A 19,082-nucleotide genomic window follows, 5' to 3' on the forward strand; every position below is an offset into this window, starting at 1 on the left:
CAGTGTGTCCCAGTCCGTGAGTGCGGTCCAGCACTGACTGTGGTGTGATCAGTGTCCCAGTCCGTGAGTGCGGTCCAGCACTGACTGTAGTGTGATCAGTGTGTCCCAGTCCCTGAGTGCGATCCAGCACTGACTGTAGCGTGATCAGTGTGTCCCAGTCCGTGAGTGCGGTCCAGCACTGACTGTGGTGTGATCAGTGTGTCCCAGTCCCTGAGTGCGATCCAGCACTGACTGTAGTGTGATCAGTGTGTCCCAGTCCGTGAGTGCGGTCCAGCACTGACTGTCGTGTGATCAGTGTGTCCCAGTCCGTGAGTGCGGTCCAGCACTGACTGTAGTGTGATCAGTGTCCCAGTCCATGAGTGCGATCCAGCACTGCCTGTAGTGTGATCAGTATGTCCCAGTCCCTGAGTGCGGTCCAGCACTGACTGTAGTGTGATCAGTGTGTCCCAGTCCCTGAGTGCGATCCAGCACTGCCTGTAGTGTGATCAGTGTGTCCCAGTCCCTGAGTGCGATCCAGCACTGACTGTAGTGTGATCAGTGTGTCCCAGTCCGTGAGTGCGGTCCAGCACTGCCTGTCGTGTGATCAGTGTGTCCCAGTCCGTGAGTGCGGTCCAGCACTGCCTGTAGTGTGATCAGTGTGTCCCAGTCCCTGAGTGCGATCCAGCACTGCCTGTAGTGTGATCAGTGTGTCCCAGTCCGTGAGTGCGGTCCAGCACTGACTGTAGTGTGATCAGTGTGTCCCAGTCCGTGAGTGCGGTCCAGCACTGCCTGTAGTGTGATCAGTGTGTCCCAGTCCCTGAGTGCGGTCCAGCACTGCCTGTAGTGTGATCAGTGTGTCCCAGTCCCTGAGTGCGATCCAGCACTGCCTGTAGTGTGATCAGTGTGTCCCAGTCCGTGAGTGCGGTCCAGCACTGCCTGTAGTGTGATCAGTGTGTCCCAGTCCCTGAGTGCGGTCCAGCACTGCCTGTAGTGTGATCAGTGTGTCCCAGTCCCTGAGTGCGATCCAGCACTGCCTGTAGTGTGATCAGTGTGTCGCAGTCCCTGAGTGCGGTCTAGCACTGCCTGTAGTGTGATCAGTGTGTCCCAGTCCCTGAGTGCAGTCCAGCACTGCCTGTAGTGTGATCAGTGTGTCCCAGTCCCTGAGTGCGGTCCAGCACTGCCTGTAGTGTGATCAGTGTGTCGCAGTCCCTGAGTGCGGTCTAGCACTGCCTGTAGTGTGATCAGTGTGTCCCAGTCCCTGAGTGCGGTCCAGCACTGCCTGTAGTGTGATCAGTGTGTCCCAGTCCCTGAGTGCGGTCCAGCACTGCCTGTAGTGTGATCAGTGTGTCGCAGTCCCTGAGTGCGGTCTAGCACTGCCTGTAGTGTGATCAGTGTGTCCCAGTCCCTGAGTGCGATCCAGCACTGCCTGTAGTGTGATCAGTGTGTCCCAGTCCCTGAGTGCGGTCTAGCACTGCCTGTAGTGTGATCAGTGTCCCAGTCCCTGAGTGCGGTCCAGCACTGCCTGTGGTGTGATCAGTGTGTCCCAGTCCCTGAGTGCGGTCCAGCACTGACTGTAGTGTGATCAGTGTCCCAGTCCATGAGTGCGATCCAGCACTGACTGTAGTGTGATCAGTGTGTCCCAGTCCCTGAGTGCGATCCAGCACTGCCTGTAGTGTGATCAGTGTGTCCCAGTCCCTGAGTGCGATCCAGCACTGCCTGTAGTGTGATCAGTGTGTCCCAGTCCGTGAGTGCGGTCCAGCACTGCCTGTAGTGTGATCAGTGTGTCCCAGTCCGTGAGTGCGGTCCAGCACTGCCTGTAGTGTGATCAGTGTGTCCCAGTCCGTGAGTGCGGTCCAGCACTGCCTGTAGTGTGATCAGTGTCCCAGTCCCTGAGTGCGGTCCAGCACTGCCTGTAGTGTGATCAGTGTGTCCCAGTCCCTGAGTGCGGTCCAGCACTGCCTGTAGTGTGATCAGTGTCCCAGTCCGTGAGTGCGGTCCAGCACTGACTGTAGTGTGATCAGTGTGTCCCAGTCCCTGAGTGCGGTCCAGCACTGCCTGTTGTGTGATCAGTGTCCCAGTCCCTGAGTGCGGTCCAGCACTGACCGTCGTGTGATCAGTGTCCCAGTCCCTGAGTGCGGTCCAGCACTGACCGTCGTGTGATCAGTGTGTCCCAGTCCCTGAGTGCGGTCCAGCACTGCCTGTAGTGTGATCAGTGTGTCCCAGTCCATGAGTGCGGTCCAGCACTGACTGTCGTGTGATCAGTGTGTCCCAGTCCGTGAGAGCGATCCAGCACTGACTGTAGTGTGATCAGTGTCCCAGTCCGTGAGAGCGGTCCAGCACTGCCTGTAGTGTGATCAGTGTCCCAGTCCGTGAGTGCGGTCCAGCACTGCCTGTAGTGTGATCAGTGTGTCCCAGTCCCTGAGTGCGGTCCAGCACTGACTGTAGTGTGATCAGTGTTCCAGTCTCTGTGGATCCCAATCTCGGAAGTGGCTGCACCCATTCGATGTGACCCATACATATCCAGCAGTCACACTCGAGGGGCCCGAGGATCTGTGCGTAGTTTCTATAAACTATTTGTAAAATTGAAATAAACAGGTGACAGGAGATTGCAGGGATACCAAGAACCAAGGATGTTCTTGTCTGATGGGAGATTTAATTGAGGTGTATAAAATTATGAGGAGTATAGAAAGTGAAATTAAAAAGGAAATTAGGAAAGCAAAGAGAGGGCATGAAAAAATATTGGTAAGTCAAATCAAGGAAAGCCCAAAGATGTTTTATAAATGCATAAAGAGCAAGAGGATAACTAAGGAAAGAGTAGGGCCTATTCGAGACCAAAAAGGTAACCTGTGTGGAGGGGGAAGATGTGGGGATGGTTCTTCATGAGTACTTTGCATCTGTCTTCACAAAAGAGGAGGACAATGCAGAGATTGTAGTTAGGGAGGAGGAGTGTGAAATATTGGATGTGATAAACATGGTGAGAGAGGAAGTATTAGGGGGATTGGCATCCTTGAAAGTAGATAAATCGCCAGGCCCGGATGAAATGTATCCCAGGCTGTTAAAAGAAGCAAGGGAGGAAATAGCGGAGGCTCTGACCATCATTTTCCAATCCTCCCTGGCTACAGGTGTGGTGCTGGAGGATTGGAGGACTGCTAACATTGTACCGTTGTTTAAAAAGGGAGAAAGAGATAGACCGAGTAATTATAGGCCAGTCTGTCTAACCTCGGCGGTGGGCAAATTATTGGAATCGATTCTGAGGGACAGGATAAATCGTCATTTAGACAGGCACGGGTTAATCAAGGACAGTCAGCATGGATTTGTTAAGGGAAGGTCGTGTCTGACTAACTTAATTGAATTTTTTGAGAAGGTAACAAGGAGGGTCGATGAGGGTAACACGTTTGATGTACTCTACATGGATTTTAGCAAGGCTTTTGACAAGGTCCCACATGGCAGACTGGTCAGGAAAGTAAAAGCCCAGGGGATCCAAGGGAAAGTGGCCAGTTGGATCCAAAATTGGCTCAGTGGCAGGAAGCAAAGGGTAATGGTCGACGGGTGTTTTTGTGACTGGAAGGCTGTTTCCAGTGGGGTTCCACAAGGCTCAGGACTCGGTCCCTTGCTTTTTGTGGTATATATCAATGATTTAGACCTAAATGCAAGGGGCATGATTAAGAGGTTTGCAGTTGATACAAACAATGGCCGTGTGGTTGATAGTGAGGAGGAAAGCTGTAGACTGCAGGAAGATATCAATGGACTGGTCAGGTGGGCAGAAAAGTGGCAAATGGAATTCAATCCAGAGAAGTGTGAGGTAATGCATTTGGGGAGAGCAAACAAGGCAAGGGAGAACACAATAAATGGGAGGATACTGAGAGGTGTAGAGGAACAGAGGGACCTTGGAGAGCATGTCCACAGATCCCTGAAGGTAGCAGGACAGGTAGATAAGGTGGTTAAAAAGGCATACGGGATACTTTCCTTTATTAGCCGAGGCATAGAATATAAGAGCAGGGAGGTTATGCTAGAACTGTATAAAACACTAGTTCGGCCACAGCTTGAGTCCTGTGTACAGTTCTGGTCACCACATTACAGGAAAGATGTGATTGCACTAGAGAGGGTGCAGAGGAGATTTACAAGGATGTTGCCAGGGCTGGAGAATTTTAGCTATGAGGAAAGATTGGATAGGCTGGGGTTATTCTCCTTGGAACAGAGGAGGCTGAGGGGAGATTTAATTGAGGTGCATAAAATTATGAGGGGCCTAGATAGAGTGGATAGGGAGGACCTATTTCCCTTAGCAGAGAGATCAATAACCAGGGGGCGTAGATTTAAAGTAATTGGTAGAAGGATTAGAGAGGAGCTGAGGAGAAATGTTTTCACCCAGAGGGTGGTGGGGGACTGGAACTCACTGCCTGAAAGGGCGGGAGAGGCAGAAACCCTCAACTCATTTAAAAAGTACTTGGATGTGCACCTGAAGTGCCGAAACCTACAGGGCTATGGACCAAGTGGGATTGGGCTGGATCGTTCTTTTTTGCCAGCACAGACACGATGGACCGAATGGCCGCCTTGTGTGCTGTAAATTTCTATGGTTTTACAAGTTCCGTGCCTGGGATTGCAGTCGACATCCACCCGTTATAGGAGAAACTTGGAGGGCTGTGGGGAAGAAAAAGCTGGGGTGTGGGACTAAATCGGACATCTCTTTCAAAGAGTTGGCACAGTGGCCTCCTTCTGCGCTGTATCATTCTGTTGGCGATTCCTCCTGCATGGAACACTGACCTGGATTGGGAGTGGGCGAAAGTTACAGCGGGAAGGTTTGTCTCCCACCTAGAGCTGGGCCGAGTCCCCGGCCTCGAGCAGCAGGTCTGAGAGCTGAGGACCGCGTGGGGGCTGCAGGAGCTGGGCTCTGTGCTGGGGACAGGCCTGTGCACCACAGGATGAAGTGACCTTCAGCTGGGGAGCCTGAAGAGCAGGTCTCGGTGTGGAAAGGGGTCAGGGGTCAGGGGTCAGAGCCGAGCCTGAACCTTGGATGGTTTTCAGGATGTGGACGGCCTCATAAATTACCCACCCCTCGTTGCCCCAGGTTATGATCGTGGGTCCTCTCCTTGAACAGCTCCTTGTGTTGATGGTGATCCCACAGTGCTGTCCTCATCCTGTCCCTCCTCCCCCACCCCTACACTTCCCAGCAGCAGCCAGGGCTCCCAGAGATCAGCCATCTCGGAGAGACAGGCCAGCACCACACCAAGCAGCTCGTGGACCCACGGTGGGACGTTTTGATGCTTTCTGAGCCCTGGCTCGGTGGGCAGCGCTCTCGCCTCTGAGGCAGAAGGTCGAGGGGTCAAATCCCACTCCAGAGACTTGGGCACGTCGTCCAGGCCCGACACTCCCAGTGCAGTGCTCGAGGGAGTGCGGCCCTGTCGGAGGTGCCGTCTTTCGGATGAGACGTTCAACCGAGGCTCTCAGGTGGATGCAAAAGATCCCGCTGCACTCTTGGAAGAGGAGCAGGAGAATTCTCCCTGGTTCCTGGGCCCATATTTATCCCTCAACCAACAGATTATCTGGTCATTATCTGTTTGCGGGATCTTGCTGTCTTTCTTTCATCTGAAGCTGATTACATCTCCTCTTTCTCTCTCTCTCTCTCTCTCTCCCCTTTCCCTAGATCAGCCTCTATGGACACGTCCTCCAGTTGCCCGAGTACAGTAACCTCGCCTGCCCCGCCCATCAGCACGACAGCCAGTGCCTTCCATACCATTCAGGCCAGACTGGTAACTGGACCAGGCCCCAGTGCTTCACAGCAGCCCCATTCTGGCCCTGTCACCACACCAGGTACGTATCAGTCTGTGTCTTCCTTAGTCCCTTCCCTGCCTTTGGAGTAAATCAAGAGAAACCGTTTCCAGTGGCAGGAGGGTCGGTGACCAGAGGGTCGCAGATTTAAGCAAAAGAGCCAGGGGGGGAGATGAGGAGAAATTTATTTACGCAGCGAGTTGTTATGATCTCCAGTGCACTGCCTGAAAGGGCGGCGGACGCAGATTCAATAATAACTTTTAGGGAATTGGATAAATACTTGAAACTGAGAAATTTTCAGGGCCACAGGGAAAGAGCAGGGGGGAGTGGGACTAATTGGACAGCTGTTTCAAAGAGCCAGCACAGGCACGATGGGCCAAATGGCCTCCATCTGTGCTCCTCGCTGAAGTCCAGTCCCACTGGGGCTGCACACTCTCTCCGGTACCTTGTCAAGTGCGAGCCTGGCCTGTGAACGTAGGCCGGCTATTTGACCATGGTGGGGGGGGAAGTCACAGCCGAGCCCGATCCCACATGTGGCCAAGCCGTCAGGGAGTCTCTGGGGGCCCGTTGACCGCTGCGACACTGTCTGTCCTGGGCATGTGTCAACTGGTTGGTAGAATCATTGAATGATACGGCTCAGAAGGAGGCCGTTCGGCCCATCGCGCTTGTCCTGGTGCAGGGCAAGCTCGGGCCTCGGTTTGGTGAGGAGTGCTGTGCTTCAGACGGGCCCCATCAGGACCTGTTCTGGGGAGGCACCGCCTCGGGGGGGGGGGGGGTGGGGGTCTCGCACGACTTGAGCCCCCGAGTCGATGTGCAGATTTCCCTGATGCACACGGGGAGATCGGCCTCGAGGAACCAACCTGCTGAAATTCATCGTCGGCCTTTAATCCACTTCCCCCGTATCAAGGGGTATGAGCTGAAGGGGAGTCCCATCGAGCCCCATCTCGGCGGGGGGGGTGTGCGCGCGGTACGGCTGCTGCAGAGTTGCTGCTAATTTGTGGGGAGCTGCAGGCTTCGAGGGCAGATTTCCAGGATCAGTGTCTGAGAGGCTGCGGTCTGGGCGTATCAGCGAGGTGAGACCGACCCTTTCAGCGTAATCTTTATTGAAACGCAAGGATCGTGACCTGACCGCAACCACGAGACTTGGAGGGGAACTCGGAGGTGATGGTGCTCCCTCACCTGCTGCCCTCGTCCTTCGAGGTGGTGGGAGGTGCTGTCGAAGAAGCCTTGGCGGAGTTGCTGCATGATCTTGCTTTCCTGGGCAAGGGAAGCCACACACCAGTGAGGGTGTACTGGAGGGGGTGAGGGGGAGGAACAATTACAAGCGAGGTGTGTCAAACCTTGTGGTTGTGGTTATACTCCGACTCCGACTCCGATTCTTCCTTTCCCAGTGCTGGGGAGACCCGACAAGGCACTTTTCCACTTGTTTCCCACTCAAGGCGAACATGGGACGGCCATAACTCTGTGATTCCCCCCCCCTCCCCCCCCCCCCCCCCCCCCCCTCCTCCTCCTGTCGGCGCAACCTCTTGCTCATGTTGGCCACTCTCACGTGAGGCTCGATCGATGAGTGCCGGGCTATTCGACTGCGCGTGCATCGCCACTGAGCCTCACCACATTCTCCGTCAACAGGAGGCAGCGTTTCGCCATCGGGGCCAGGAATCCTGGCTCACTTCGCCCCCTCTCCCGAGCTCGGCGTACCCAGGTCAATAGGAGCACTCGCTACCCCCCGCGCTGCCTTGCAGCCCCAGGAACGGAGCCCTGGGCGATCCTGGGGGCACAATAAGAGCGTCAATACAATCGCGCTTGCACTGTCAGATAAGTCCCAGTCCGCAGCCCCGGGAATCTTGCCGGAACGCGGCCGCTGACCTCTCGCTTTGTGTTCAGGGACTCCGTCTGCAAGTAGCCTCCTCCAGGGCTTGAGCTTCAGCCTGCAGGACATTGGAACGAAGGCGCCCAGCCTGTCCTCTGGGCCAGCGACAGCCAGCCCGGGCCAGGTACAGTAGACTTCACCTTCACGGCTCCCTCCCGCCCGTTCGACTGTCGCGCGGAGAGAGAAGGCTGAGAGGCGATCCGATTGCTGGTTTTAGATCTCCAGAGGGTCGAGATAATGTCGACCGTGACCAGCTTGTCCAGAACAGTAGGACGTGAGGGCACGGGGGTAAATTCAATCTGCGGAAACATTATTTCAGTGAGCGAGGGTGGAACACACTCCCTCGGGAGGCAGTGGACGCAGTTAGTACTGATTCATTCAAGTGCAAATTCGATAGACTGTATCCCAAAATAAATCGATCAGTAATTTGTGGTAAGTGTAACATGCTTGGGAGGAACAGGTGAATTTGGACCGATGGTTCCCAAAGCTCTCCACCACTGGGGGGGGAATTTCCTCGCCTCATGTCTGGGACTCTTTAGACTAATTGATAGAGATTGATTGCGATGATTAGCCAGTAACTCCATTGCCATTGTATCAGGCGACGACCAGAATTGGTCTTTTCTCATCTGGCAATTTCGATGTTCCTAATGGTGAGGAGCCAGTGGACAGTGGAGGTTGGCAGGGGTGAGGGGTCGGTGGAGGTCGGCAGGGCTGAGAGGTTGGTGGGCGGGGGGGAGGTGGCGGGGGATGTGAAGCCAGTGGAGGTCGTGGTGGGGGTACAGTGGGGGAGGTCGGCCAGGGCGGGGAGCCAGTGGAGGGTCGTGAGGATGGAGCAGGCCGGGTGAAGCAGTGAGTTTAGTTCCCAGGGATATGTCTCCGATAAAACACAATCTAATCTTGGGAATAAACTTGATATTGGAAGGACTCCAAGCTTCCAGTCGGCCCCTTGATAATCTGGACTCGCTCCTCGCTCAGCCATTTGCTAATTTTACCTTGGTGCTGCCATCATTTACTAACTGTAGTGGGATGCCCCTCTCTCTCCACGCTCGGCCCGACTGGCTTCCTGCGTTTGGCCTTGACCCGTGTCGCTGTTTTCAGTAACGATGTGATCCACAGACCCCCAGCGTGAAGAGCACAGCCTGCGCCCTGGGCCCCGTCGCCACGGCAGCGAGTGCCGTCGTCCGCACAGTCAGCGCCTCCGTCTCGCCCTCGCCCGTGTCCCTGGGCGGGAACGGGAGCAGCAAGCCGACCGCCATCCACCAACTGCTGACCAACGGCGCACTGGCCAAACTGACCAACAACATGTCAACCCCGGCAGGTACTGGAAGAGAGCAAGGACGTGCATTTCTATAGCGCCTTTCACAACGCCCCGAAGCGCTTTACAGCCAATGAAGTTTAGTCACTGTCGTGATGTAGGAAACACGGAAGCGAATTTGCGCACAGCAAGATCCCACAAACTGCAATGAGATAAATGACCAGATCATCTGTTTTTAGTGATGTTAGGTGAGAGATAAATATTGATCAGGATACCGGGGAGAACTCCCCCTGCTCTTCTTCCAACAGTGGCCGTGGGATCTTTTACATCCACCTGAGAGCTTTAACATCTCATCCGAAAGACGGCACCTCCGACAGTACAGCGCTCCCCTGGTACTTTTTTTATTATTCATTCATGGGATGTGGGCGTCGCTGGCGAGGCCGGCATTTATTGCCCATCCCTAATTGCCCTTGAGAAGGTGGTGGTGAGCCGCCTTCTTGAACCGCTGCAGTCCGTGTGGTGAAGGTTCTCCCACAGTGCTGTTAGGAAGGGAGTTCCAGGATTTTGACCCAGCGACGATGAAGGAACGGCCGATATATTTCCAAGTCGGGATGGTGTGTGACTTGGAGGGGAACGTGCAGGTGGTGTTGTTCCCATGTGCCTGCTGCCCTTGTCCTTCTAGGTGGTAGAGGTCGCGGGTTTGGGAGGTGCTGTCGAAGAAGCCTTGGCGAGTTGCTGCAGTGCATCCTGTGGATGGTACACACTGCAGCCACAGTGCGCCGGTGGTGAAGGGAGTGAATGTTTAGGGTGGTGGATGGAGTGCCGATCAAGCGGGCTGCTTTATCTTGGATGGTGTTGAGCTTCTTGAGTGTTGTTGGAGCTGCACTCATCCAGGCAAGTGGAGAGTATTCCATCACACTCCTGACTTGTGCCTTGTAGATGGTGGAAAGGCTTTGGGGAGTCAGGAGGTGAGTCACTCGCCGCAGAATACCCAGCCTCTGACCTGCTCTCGTAGCCACAGTATTTATATGGCTGGTCCAGTTAAGTTTCTGGTCAATGGTGACCCCCAGGATGTTGATGGTGGGGGATTCGGCGATGGTAATGCCGTTGAATGTCAAGGGGAGGTGGTTAGACTGTCATTGGAGATGGTCATTGCCTGGCACTTGTCTAGAGCCCCAGTACTGGCATTGGGAGTGTCGGCCTGGATTATGGACTCGAGTCCCTGGAGTGGGACTTGAACCCACGACCTTCTGACTCCAGGGCAAGAGTGCTGCCCAGTGAGCCACGGCTGCCTGAAAGTCCTGTACAGGGCTGTGTAAAATCACCTCTGTCCTCCGCACTGTTGGCCATGCATTGACGCACGTGTACTTACCCTTCGTGTTCGCCAGGTGTGAAGCCCCCGACCGCCATCACCGTGACCCTGAGGACCCAGGCCAGCCGTGTGCCCGCCCTGAGCCAGCCCAGCACTGTCAGCGCCATGCCCAGCCTGTGCAGCACGACGGGCAGCCTGGGCATCAAGCCCGAAGAGATGGAACAGGACGCCAAAGGGCAAGCGGCCCCGAGTCAGCAGGTGGGTGTCCGTGCGCCAGGCTACTTAGAAATGCCCTTCTTTAACATTACTGGAAGAGCAAGGGGGGAGAGTGGAGCACCATTACTGTCCACCAAACACGTGCTGCTGTAGGGAGATGGATCCTCGAGATTCATAGCAGGGCCGTCACTGAAAACAGAGACCGACCCATTGTCACGTCTAAAAGGCCCACAAATCACTAAAAGCTAGTGGGCCTTAACTTCGTGATACCGGGGCTAAAAGGGTTAAATTACGAGGACAGGTTGCACAGACTGGGCTTGTATTCCCCTGAGTATAGAAGATTAAGGGGTGATCTAATTGAGGTGTTTGAGATGATTACAGGATTCGATAGGGTCGATAGAGAGAAACTATTTCCTCTGGTGGGGGGAGTCCAGAACAAGGGGGCATAACCTTAAAATTAGAGCCAGGCCGTCCAGGGGTGATGTCAGGAAGCACTTCTTCACACAAAGGGGAATGGAAATCTGGAACTCTCTCCCCCAAAAAAGGGGGATGCTGGGGATCAATTGAAAATTTTAAAACTGAGAGCGATAGATTTTTGTTGGGTGAGGGTATCGAGGGATATGGAACAAAGGAGGGTAAATGGAGTTGAGGTACAGATCAGCCATGATCTGATGGAATGGTGGAACAGCCTCGAGGGGCTGAATGTCCTCCTCCTGTTCCTGTGTAACAGACTCATTGGGACTGAATGTCGTCCTCCTGTTCCTATGTGGCAAGCTCGAGGGGCTGAATGGCCTCCTTCTGTTCCAATGTAACAAGCTCGAGGGGCTGAATGGCCTCCTTCTGTTCCTATGTAACAAGCTCGAGGGGCTGAATGGCCTCCTGCTGTTCCTATGTAACAGGCTCGAGGGGCTGAATGGCCTCCATCTGTTCCTGTGTAGCAAGCTCGAGGGGCTGAATGGCCTCCTTCTGTTCCTATGTAACAAGCTCGAGGGGCTGAATGGCCTCCTGCTGTTCCTGTGTAACAGGCTCGAGGGGCTGAATGGCCTCCATCTGTTCCTATGTAGCAAGCTCGAGGGGCTGAATGGCCTCCTGCTGTTCCTATGTAACAGGCTCGAGGGGCTGAATGGCCTCCTGTTCTGCGTAACAGACTCAAGGGGCTGAATGGCCTCCTCCTGTTCGTATGTAACAGGCTCGAGGGGCTGAATGGCCTCCTCTTGTTCTGCGTAACAGGCTCAAGGGGCTGAACGGCCTCCTGCTGTTCCTGTGTAAATGACAAGAGGTAATTTGAGGTTGTGAGTCCCTTATTAACACCAAGGGAAGATTCAGACCTGTGCTTGGGAGGACAGTACCCGTGTGTGATGGTGGGATTGCCAGACCAGGTGGCATCTCCTGTGGTCCAAGTTGCACGTTGCTGCCGTCTCTCGGTCCTGCTTCACCGGCAGTATAACTCTGATCCTGCGTTTCTATCTCTCTCTGCAGTCCTGTGAGGCTCCGCTGTCAACCCAGAGCTCCCAAGGCACCAGCACTGTCAACCAGACCAAACCAATCACGCCAGGGGATGTGAGCAAAGGGCAATGCACTGTTAAGCTATCTTCAGTCGAAAAGGGTCCAACTCCTCAGTCTTCATCCACACCTGTAGGTGAGGCCCCAGTCACAGAGCTCAGACTCTGTGTCCATATCTTCATTCCATAGTCACTGTTAAGGTTATACATTCATTCCCCGTGTTATTGCCTTGGACGTACCTGATGCAGTTAATACAGACTCAGGTAGAGGGGTCTTTACCCTTCAAGAGGGTATAGACAGGCTGGTGGAATGGGCGGACACGTGGCAGATGAAATTTAACGCAGAAAAATGCGAGGTGATACATTTCGGTAGGAAGAACGAGGAGAGGCAATATAAACTGGAAGGCACAATTCAAAAAGGGGTCCAGGAACAGAGAGATCGGGGGGTATATGTGTACAGGTCATTGAAGGTGGCAGGGCAGGTTAAAAAAGCATACAGGATCTTGGGCTTTATAAATAGAGGCATAGAGTACAAAAGCAAGGAAGTCATGATGAACCTTTATAAAACACTGGTTCGGCCACAACTGGAGTATTGTGTCCAGTTCTGGGCACCGCACTTTAGGAAGGATGTGAAGGCCTTAGAGAGGGTGCAGAAAAGATTTACTAGAATGGTTCCAGGGATGAGGGACTTTAGTTACGTGGATAGACTGGAGAAGCTGGGGTTGTTCTCCTTGGAACAGAGAAGGTTGAGAGGAGATTTGATCGAGGTGTTCAAAATCATGAAGGGTCTAGACAGAGTAGATAGAGAGAAACTGTTCTCATTGGCGGAAGGGTCAAGAACCAGAGGACACAGATTTAAGGTGATTGGCAAAAGAACCAAAGGTGAGATGAGGAAAAACTTTTTTACGCAGCGAGTGGTTAGGATCTGGAATGCACTGCCCGAGGGGGTGGTGGAGGCAGATTCAATCATGGCCTTCAAAAGGGAACTGGATAAGTACTTGAAAGGAAAAAAATTGCAGGGCAGTGGGGATAGGGCAGGGTAGTGGGACGAGCTGGATTGCTTTGCAGATAATCGGCACGGACTTGATGGGGCTGAATGGCCTCACTCCGTGCTGTAACCTTTCTATGATTCTAGTAAAAACTAAATAATAAAAAGGATATATAAAACCTTGGTTACACTATACTTGGAGTACTGTGAACCGTTGTGGTCTCTATATTAGCTCCAGAGGCACTGGAGAAGGTGCACAGATGATTTACTGGGATGATGCCAGAACTGAGAGGAAAAAATGAACAGGCTGGGGCTCTTTTCTCCAGAAAAGAAAAGACTGAGGGGTGGCCTGATAGAGGTCTTTAAGATTATGAAAGGGTTTGATTGGGTAGACGTAGAGATGATGTTTCCACTTGTGGGGGAGACCAGAATTAGGGGTCATAAATATAAGATCGTCACTGATAAATCCAATAGGGAATTCTTTCCCCAGAGTGGAAAGAATGTGGAACTTGCTACCACAAGGAGTAGTTGAGGCGAATAGCAGAGGGGGTTTGACAGTTTCGAGGTTGTTTCGCTGGCTACAGAGTCACAGGATAAGGGGTCGGCCATTCAAGACTGAGATGAGGAGGAATTTCGTCACTCAGAGGGTTGTGAATCTTTGGAATTCTCTACCTCAGAGGCCTGTGGATGCTCAGTCGCTGAGTATATTCAAGGCTGAGATCGATAGATTTTTGGAGTCTAGGGGAATCAAGGGATATGGGGATTGGGCAGGAAAGTGGAGTTGAGGTCAAAGACAATGGCGGAGCAGGCTCGAGGGGCCGAATGGCCTACTCCTGCTCCTATTTCTTACGTTCTTATACATTTAAGGGGAAGCTAGATAAACACATGGGGGAGAAAGGAATAGGATATGTTGATGGGGTTAGATGAAGTAGGGAGGGAGGAGGCTCGTGTGGAGCATAAACACCAGCACGGACCAGTTGGGCCGAATGGCCTGTTTCTGTGCTGCACATTCGATGTAATGGGGTCTGATCAGTTGTTACTCACTGTTCGCTGTACGTGACAGTAACTTGGTCAGATTAAACCTCACCTCTGATTCAGCCCCACCACAGAGCTGAACTGCCCCGAACACCCCTTCCCCCCCACCCAGTACTGCTGAATACCTGATGTCTAACTCCAGTTCCTATATCCTGCATATCATCTCACTGTGTGTAATCAGCCCTTAAATGGTACGGGGATTGGACGAGAGAGAGCAAGTATCACGCAGTGCGAGAGTGTGGGAGGGGGCTGAAGCTTCTTCAGATAAAACATAGTGACCGAGACTCGCTCTGCATTTACTGTCGTGCAGACTGAGGGCGAAATGCCAGTCAGTGTGTTGTCAGATTCACTTGTTGTCCCGTTCAGTGCCGCGCCCTCACAGTGTGGGAACAAGAGCAAAGGTTTACAGGCGGTAACCCAGGGAACAGAGCACCCGTCACACCTTGTGGTCCAGGAGGAAGCTCTCGCACTGGCCAATTGTGAGGCTTTGAACCCCTCCCCTGTGTTGAAAGGTTTTGGGAGAGGCACCACCTTGGAGGCCTCGAACGCCTCTGAATACGGGGTAGGACGCACCTATTCCAGGCTCTGCGTCGGTGAGAAGCTGCGGCATCGACCGAGCAGTCCCGGTATCCGGAGTGCCGATTCTCTCGGGGTTTTGCTGATAGTGCCCAACCTCTTCTGTTCTTTTCCAGCTACGACGAGTCCAACAAAGACCCTTTACGTGATGTCTGACGCTAAGATGTCTGCCCTCACCAAGTCCATTATCGCTCCGCTGGAAGCCTCCACTTCGAAGCCATGCCTCCCGCCCTCGCTGAACACGGGCAGTCCAGCGCTGACCTTCACCACCAGCTCGCCCAGCCCCACCTGCACTGTGATGCTTTCCAAAGTGGGGCCTGTCCTCCAGAGCTCCTCGAAGACGGTGATCCTCGCCTCCTCCTCCTCCTCCTCTTCCCTCGCCCCCGTTAAGGGTGAGGTGAAAACCACCACAGCAGGGGAAAGGTTCGGCCTCACCGTGCCCCTCACCAAGACCCTGGGCGCCCGGCCTGCTGGCACTGCCAGCGAGACCCTGGGCAAGGTGCCCTCGGTGATGGACCAAGGCAGCACCATCATCCACACCACGGAAACGCCCTGCCCCGCGGGTACCCCCGTCACCCAGCGCCATGACAGGGACCCTGACCGGGAGCCTCGCCAGTGCTCCTTACCCTGCACTGGCACCGGTCAAACCCAGACGGCCATAATCTCCACGCTCCGGCCCGGTGGGAAACTTGTACAATGCCATTTTGTTTTATTCCTTACTTTTGTAATGTTTCGTTCAGTGTCCTGGTTTTGGTTCTTGCAGTAAATGCTTCTTGCGTTCTGTAATGTGCTGCTTTGGCTGAGTTTGCTGCCCCCCCCCCCAGCGCTCTCCTGATGGGATTCCAGGTACCCCGAGCAAGTGGCTCTTCACCTCGTTCAGAATTGTTCGGGCTTTTGTGGGGGGAAGGGGTTCCTATACTAACCCCAGGACGCCAAGCCCATTACGGACCGGGGACCGGCTAACTCGGGCATCATGGAGAGGGGGCAGAAAATTCTGCGGGGGGCGGGAAGGGGAACGACCAGAAATCGTGGTCCATGTGGGTCCCAACGACAAAGGAAAGAAAAGGGATGAGATCGTGCGGTCAGAGTTTCAGGAGCGAGGGAGGAAGTTAAAAAGCTGCTAATTCTGTCCCGGGTTACTGTTTCTAAGTTTCCCCACCACCGAGGTTAAACTGACTGGCCTGTAGTTGCTGGGTTTATCCTTACACCCTTTCTTGAACAAGGGTGCAACATTTGCAATTCTCCAGTCCTCTGGCACCACCCCCATATCTCAGGATGTTTGGAAGATTATGGCCAGTACCTCCGCAATTTCCACCCTTACTTCCCTCAGCAACCTAGGATGCATCCCATCCGGACCGGGTGACTTATCTACTTTAAATACAGCCAGCCTTGTTAGCCCATCCAGTATCTCAAGTATCTCTTCATTTACTGGGACTTTGGCAGCATCTTCTTCCTTGGTAAAGACACATACAAAGTACTCACTAAGTTATGCCCTCTGTCTCCACATGTAGATCTCCATTTTGGTCCCTAATCAGCCCCACCCCCCCTTACTACTCTGAATTCCCATTTATGTTAGCCACCAGTCTATTCTCATACTCTCTATCTCTTTCGTTATCCAGGAAGCTCTGGCTTTAGTTGCCCTACCTTTCTCCCTCAGGGGGAATGTACCCAGACTGTACCCGAACCATCTCCTTGAAGGCCGCCCATTGTTCGATTACAGTTTTGCCTGCCAATCTTTGATTCCAATTTACCCGGGCCGGATCCATTCTCAACCCATTGAAATTGGCCCTCCTCCAATTGAGCATTTTTACTCTAGATTGCTCCTTGTTCTTTTCCAGAACTAACCTTATGATTGCTGTTCCCTAAATGATCCCCCACTGACACTTGCCCCACCAGAGATTAACCAGCAGGACCTCAAAAGGTAGTAATCTCTGGATTACTCCTGCTGCCATGTGCTCGTGAGTATAGAAATAGGAGAATCGAGCAGATGAATGCATGGCTGGAGAGATGGTACAGGAGGGAGGGTTTTAGATTCCTGGGGCATTGGGACCAGTTCTGGGGTGGCCTTGCCAGCAACACCCAATGATGAATGAATCATAGAAAAAAAAATTCTAGCATTTTCCCTACTACTCATGTCAGGCTAACTGGCCTACAATTCTGTGTTTTCTCATGGGAACAGAAGGCCATTTAGGCCCTCGTGCCTGTTCTGCTATTCAATGAGATCATGGTGGACCTGTGTCCCCTTGATATCTTGAAAACTTCAATCAAGTGACCCCTGAATCTGCTAAATTCCACACTGTTGGGGGAGGGGAGAGGGACACGCCAGGTTGGGGGAATTGCTGGATCTGGGGAATGAGGTGGGTTAAGTGTCAGCAGGGCACATTTCAGGAACAGCGATCAGAATATTCCATAGATTTGATAGAGGTATTCAAAATCATTAAGGGTTTAGACAGAGAAACTGCTCCCGTTGGCAGAAGAGTCAAGGACCAGAGGACATAGATTGAAGGTGATTGACAAAGGTGACATGAGGAAAAACTTCAACACAGTGAGTGGTCGGGATGGAATGGCCTTCAAAAAAGGAACTGGATAAGTACTAGAAGGAAAAAAAATTGTAGGGCTACGGGGAAAGAGGGAGGGGGGAAAAGAGAGAGAAAAAGGTGGGGGCAGGAAGGGAGAAGAAGTGCAGGACGAGAGAGAAAGAGAGCATGTGTGCACAGGAGGGTGGGGGAAGAGAAGAGAAAGCAAGAGCAGGAAGGGGAGATTTGATGCCTGGTTAAATTAATGTCCATGCCCAGTTGGACAGACCCTCAAGCTCTTTAGGAGAGCAGCATCTTAGAGACACACACTGGTAAGTTGGACACAGGGGCATGACTCAAAATCAAGACCAGTAGTTGCAAACTCTCCCTTTATTTTTCACGTTATACTTTAATGATATTGTACACCAAGTGGCAAACAGCCCAAGGAGTGTTAAATGTTGGGTCCCAAACCAGAAACATTAAGTGACAGGCATCCTTTACGGGTGATCAGATGCCGTGTACCCGCCTGATGCCCACATTCAGTGATGGTGGGGTACCAGCTGGTAATGAGCCCCACAGGAGGGGCAGCGCTGGGCATCTCCCTCGTGAAGCCAGAACCAGATGACGGCAGTGTTGTCCTCCTCACCTGCAAAACAAAGTCCAACGTTAATGGGAACACACAAGCCCCTTCCCATGGCAGGTACAGGCTGCCCAGCGAGTAACGGGAGCAGGATGGTCCACCAGCTTGGCCTGTCCTTTCCGATCACATCAGTCGAACCCACTGCCCACAAAACAGCCAAGAGCTACTTCTGGATAAAGGGTCTTCTCCCAACAGCCACTCTCCATCAGGTTTAACCCAGACCAGGAAGCCCACAGAGACTCACCCAGGCAGTTCATTCAACGACTGAGGCATCGCAAAGGCCCAGGGTCTCAGAACAGGCTCTCCTTCAAACACAGGAATCCTGTACTGACACAGCCCACCCCCAGAGACTGAATCCTGTACTCCCCCCCCCAGAGACTGAATCCCGAACACCCCCCCCCCCACTGAATCCCGAACTCCCCCCCCCCCCCAGAGACTGAATCCTGTACTCCCCCCCCCAGAGACTGAATCCCGAACACCCCCCCCCCCACTGAATCCCGAACTCCCCCCCCCCCCCCAGAGACTGAATCCTGTACTCCCCCCCCACCCCAGAGACTGAATCCTGTACTCACCCCCCCCCCAGAGACTGAATCCTGTACTCACCCCCCCCCCCCAGAGACTGAATCCTGTACTCCCCCCCCCCCCCAGAGACTGAATCCTGTACTCACCTCCCCCCCCCCCCCCACTGAATCCCGTACTCACCTCCCCACCCCCCCCCACTGAATCCCGTACTCCCCCCCCCCCCCCCCAGAGACTGAATCCTGTACTCACCCCCCCCCCCCCCCAGAGACTGAATCCTGTACTCACCCCCCCCCCAGAGACTGAATCCTGTACTCACCCCCCCCCCCCCCAGAGACTGAATCCTGTACTCACCCCCCCCCCCCCCAGAGACTGAATCCTGTACTCACCCCCCCCCCCAGAGACTGAATCCCGTACTCACCCCCCCCCCCAGAGACTGAATCCTGTACTCACCCCCCCCCCCAGAGACTGAATCCTGTACTCACCCCCCCCCCAGAGACTGAATCCTGTACTCACCCCCCCCCCCCAGAGACTGAATCCTGTACTCACCCCCCCCCCCCAGAGACTGAATCCTGTACTCACCCCCCCCCCCCAGAGACTGAATCCCGTACTCACCCCCCCCCCCCCCAGAGACTGAATCCTGTACTCACCCCCCCCCCCCCCCCCAGAGACTGAATCCTGTACTCACCCCCCCCCCCCCCCAGAGACTGAATCCCGTACTCACCCCCCCCCCCCCCCAGAGACTGAATCCTGTACTCACCCCCCCCCCCCCCAGAGACTGAATCCTGTACTCACCCCCCCCCCCAGAGACTGAATCCTGTACTCACCCCCCCCCCCCCCAGGGACTGAATCCTGTACTCACCCCCCCCCAGAGACTGAATCCTGTACTCACCCCCCCCCCCCCCAGA

At 53.8% G+C, this 19,082-nt stretch overlaps 3 protein-coding genes across 3 annotated transcripts in view; 1 reads left to right on the forward strand and 2 right to left on the reverse strand.

Moving 5' to 3' along the window:
- LOC137335682 (KAT8 regulatory NSL complex subunit 3-like) overlaps window positions 1–15,289 on the forward strand; it is a 94,843-nt gene extending 79,554 nt beyond the window's left edge. Inside the window, 7 exon segments of the mRNA XM_068000973.1 lie at window positions 5,621–5,787; window positions 7,630–7,739; window positions 8,732–8,933; window positions 10,259–10,440; window positions 11,878–12,037; window positions 14,616–15,067; window positions 15,069–15,289. Of these exon segments, the coding sequence (XP_067857074.1) occupies window positions 5,621–5,787; window positions 7,630–7,739; window positions 8,732–8,933; window positions 10,259–10,440; window positions 11,878–12,037; window positions 14,616–15,067; window positions 15,069–15,161 (1,366 nt within the window). The 3' untranslated portion in view covers window positions 15,162–15,289.
- Window positions 15,290–17,387: 2,098 nt separating this feature from the next.
- LOC137335684 (cytochrome c oxidase subunit 5B, mitochondrial-like) overlaps window positions 17,388–19,082 on the reverse strand; it is a 115,019-nt gene continuing 113,324 nt past the window's right edge. Inside the window, exon 4 of the mRNA XM_068000976.1 lies at window positions 17,388–17,661. Within this exon, the coding sequence (XP_067857077.1) occupies window positions 17,555–17,661 (107 nt within the window). The 3' untranslated portion in view covers window positions 17,388–17,554. The remainder of the gene's footprint in view (window positions 17,662–19,082) is intronic.
- The window catches only part of LOC137335551 (KAT8 regulatory NSL complex subunit 3-like), a 17,171-nt gene continuing 15,867 nt past the window's right edge, over window positions 17,779–19,082 (reverse strand). Inside the window, exon 8 of the mRNA XM_068000868.1 lies at window positions 17,779–17,796. Coding sequence (XP_067856969.1) covers window positions 17,779–17,796 — 18 coding nt within the window. The remainder of the gene's footprint in view (window positions 17,797–19,082) is intronic.

The sequence above is a fragment of the Heptranchias perlo genome, chromosome 20 (genome assembly GCF_035084215.1).
Source record: "Heptranchias perlo isolate sHepPer1 chromosome 20, sHepPer1.hap1, whole genome shotgun sequence".
Lineage (NCBI taxonomy): Eukaryota > Metazoa > Chordata > Chondrichthyes > Hexanchiformes > Hexanchidae > Heptranchias > Heptranchias perlo.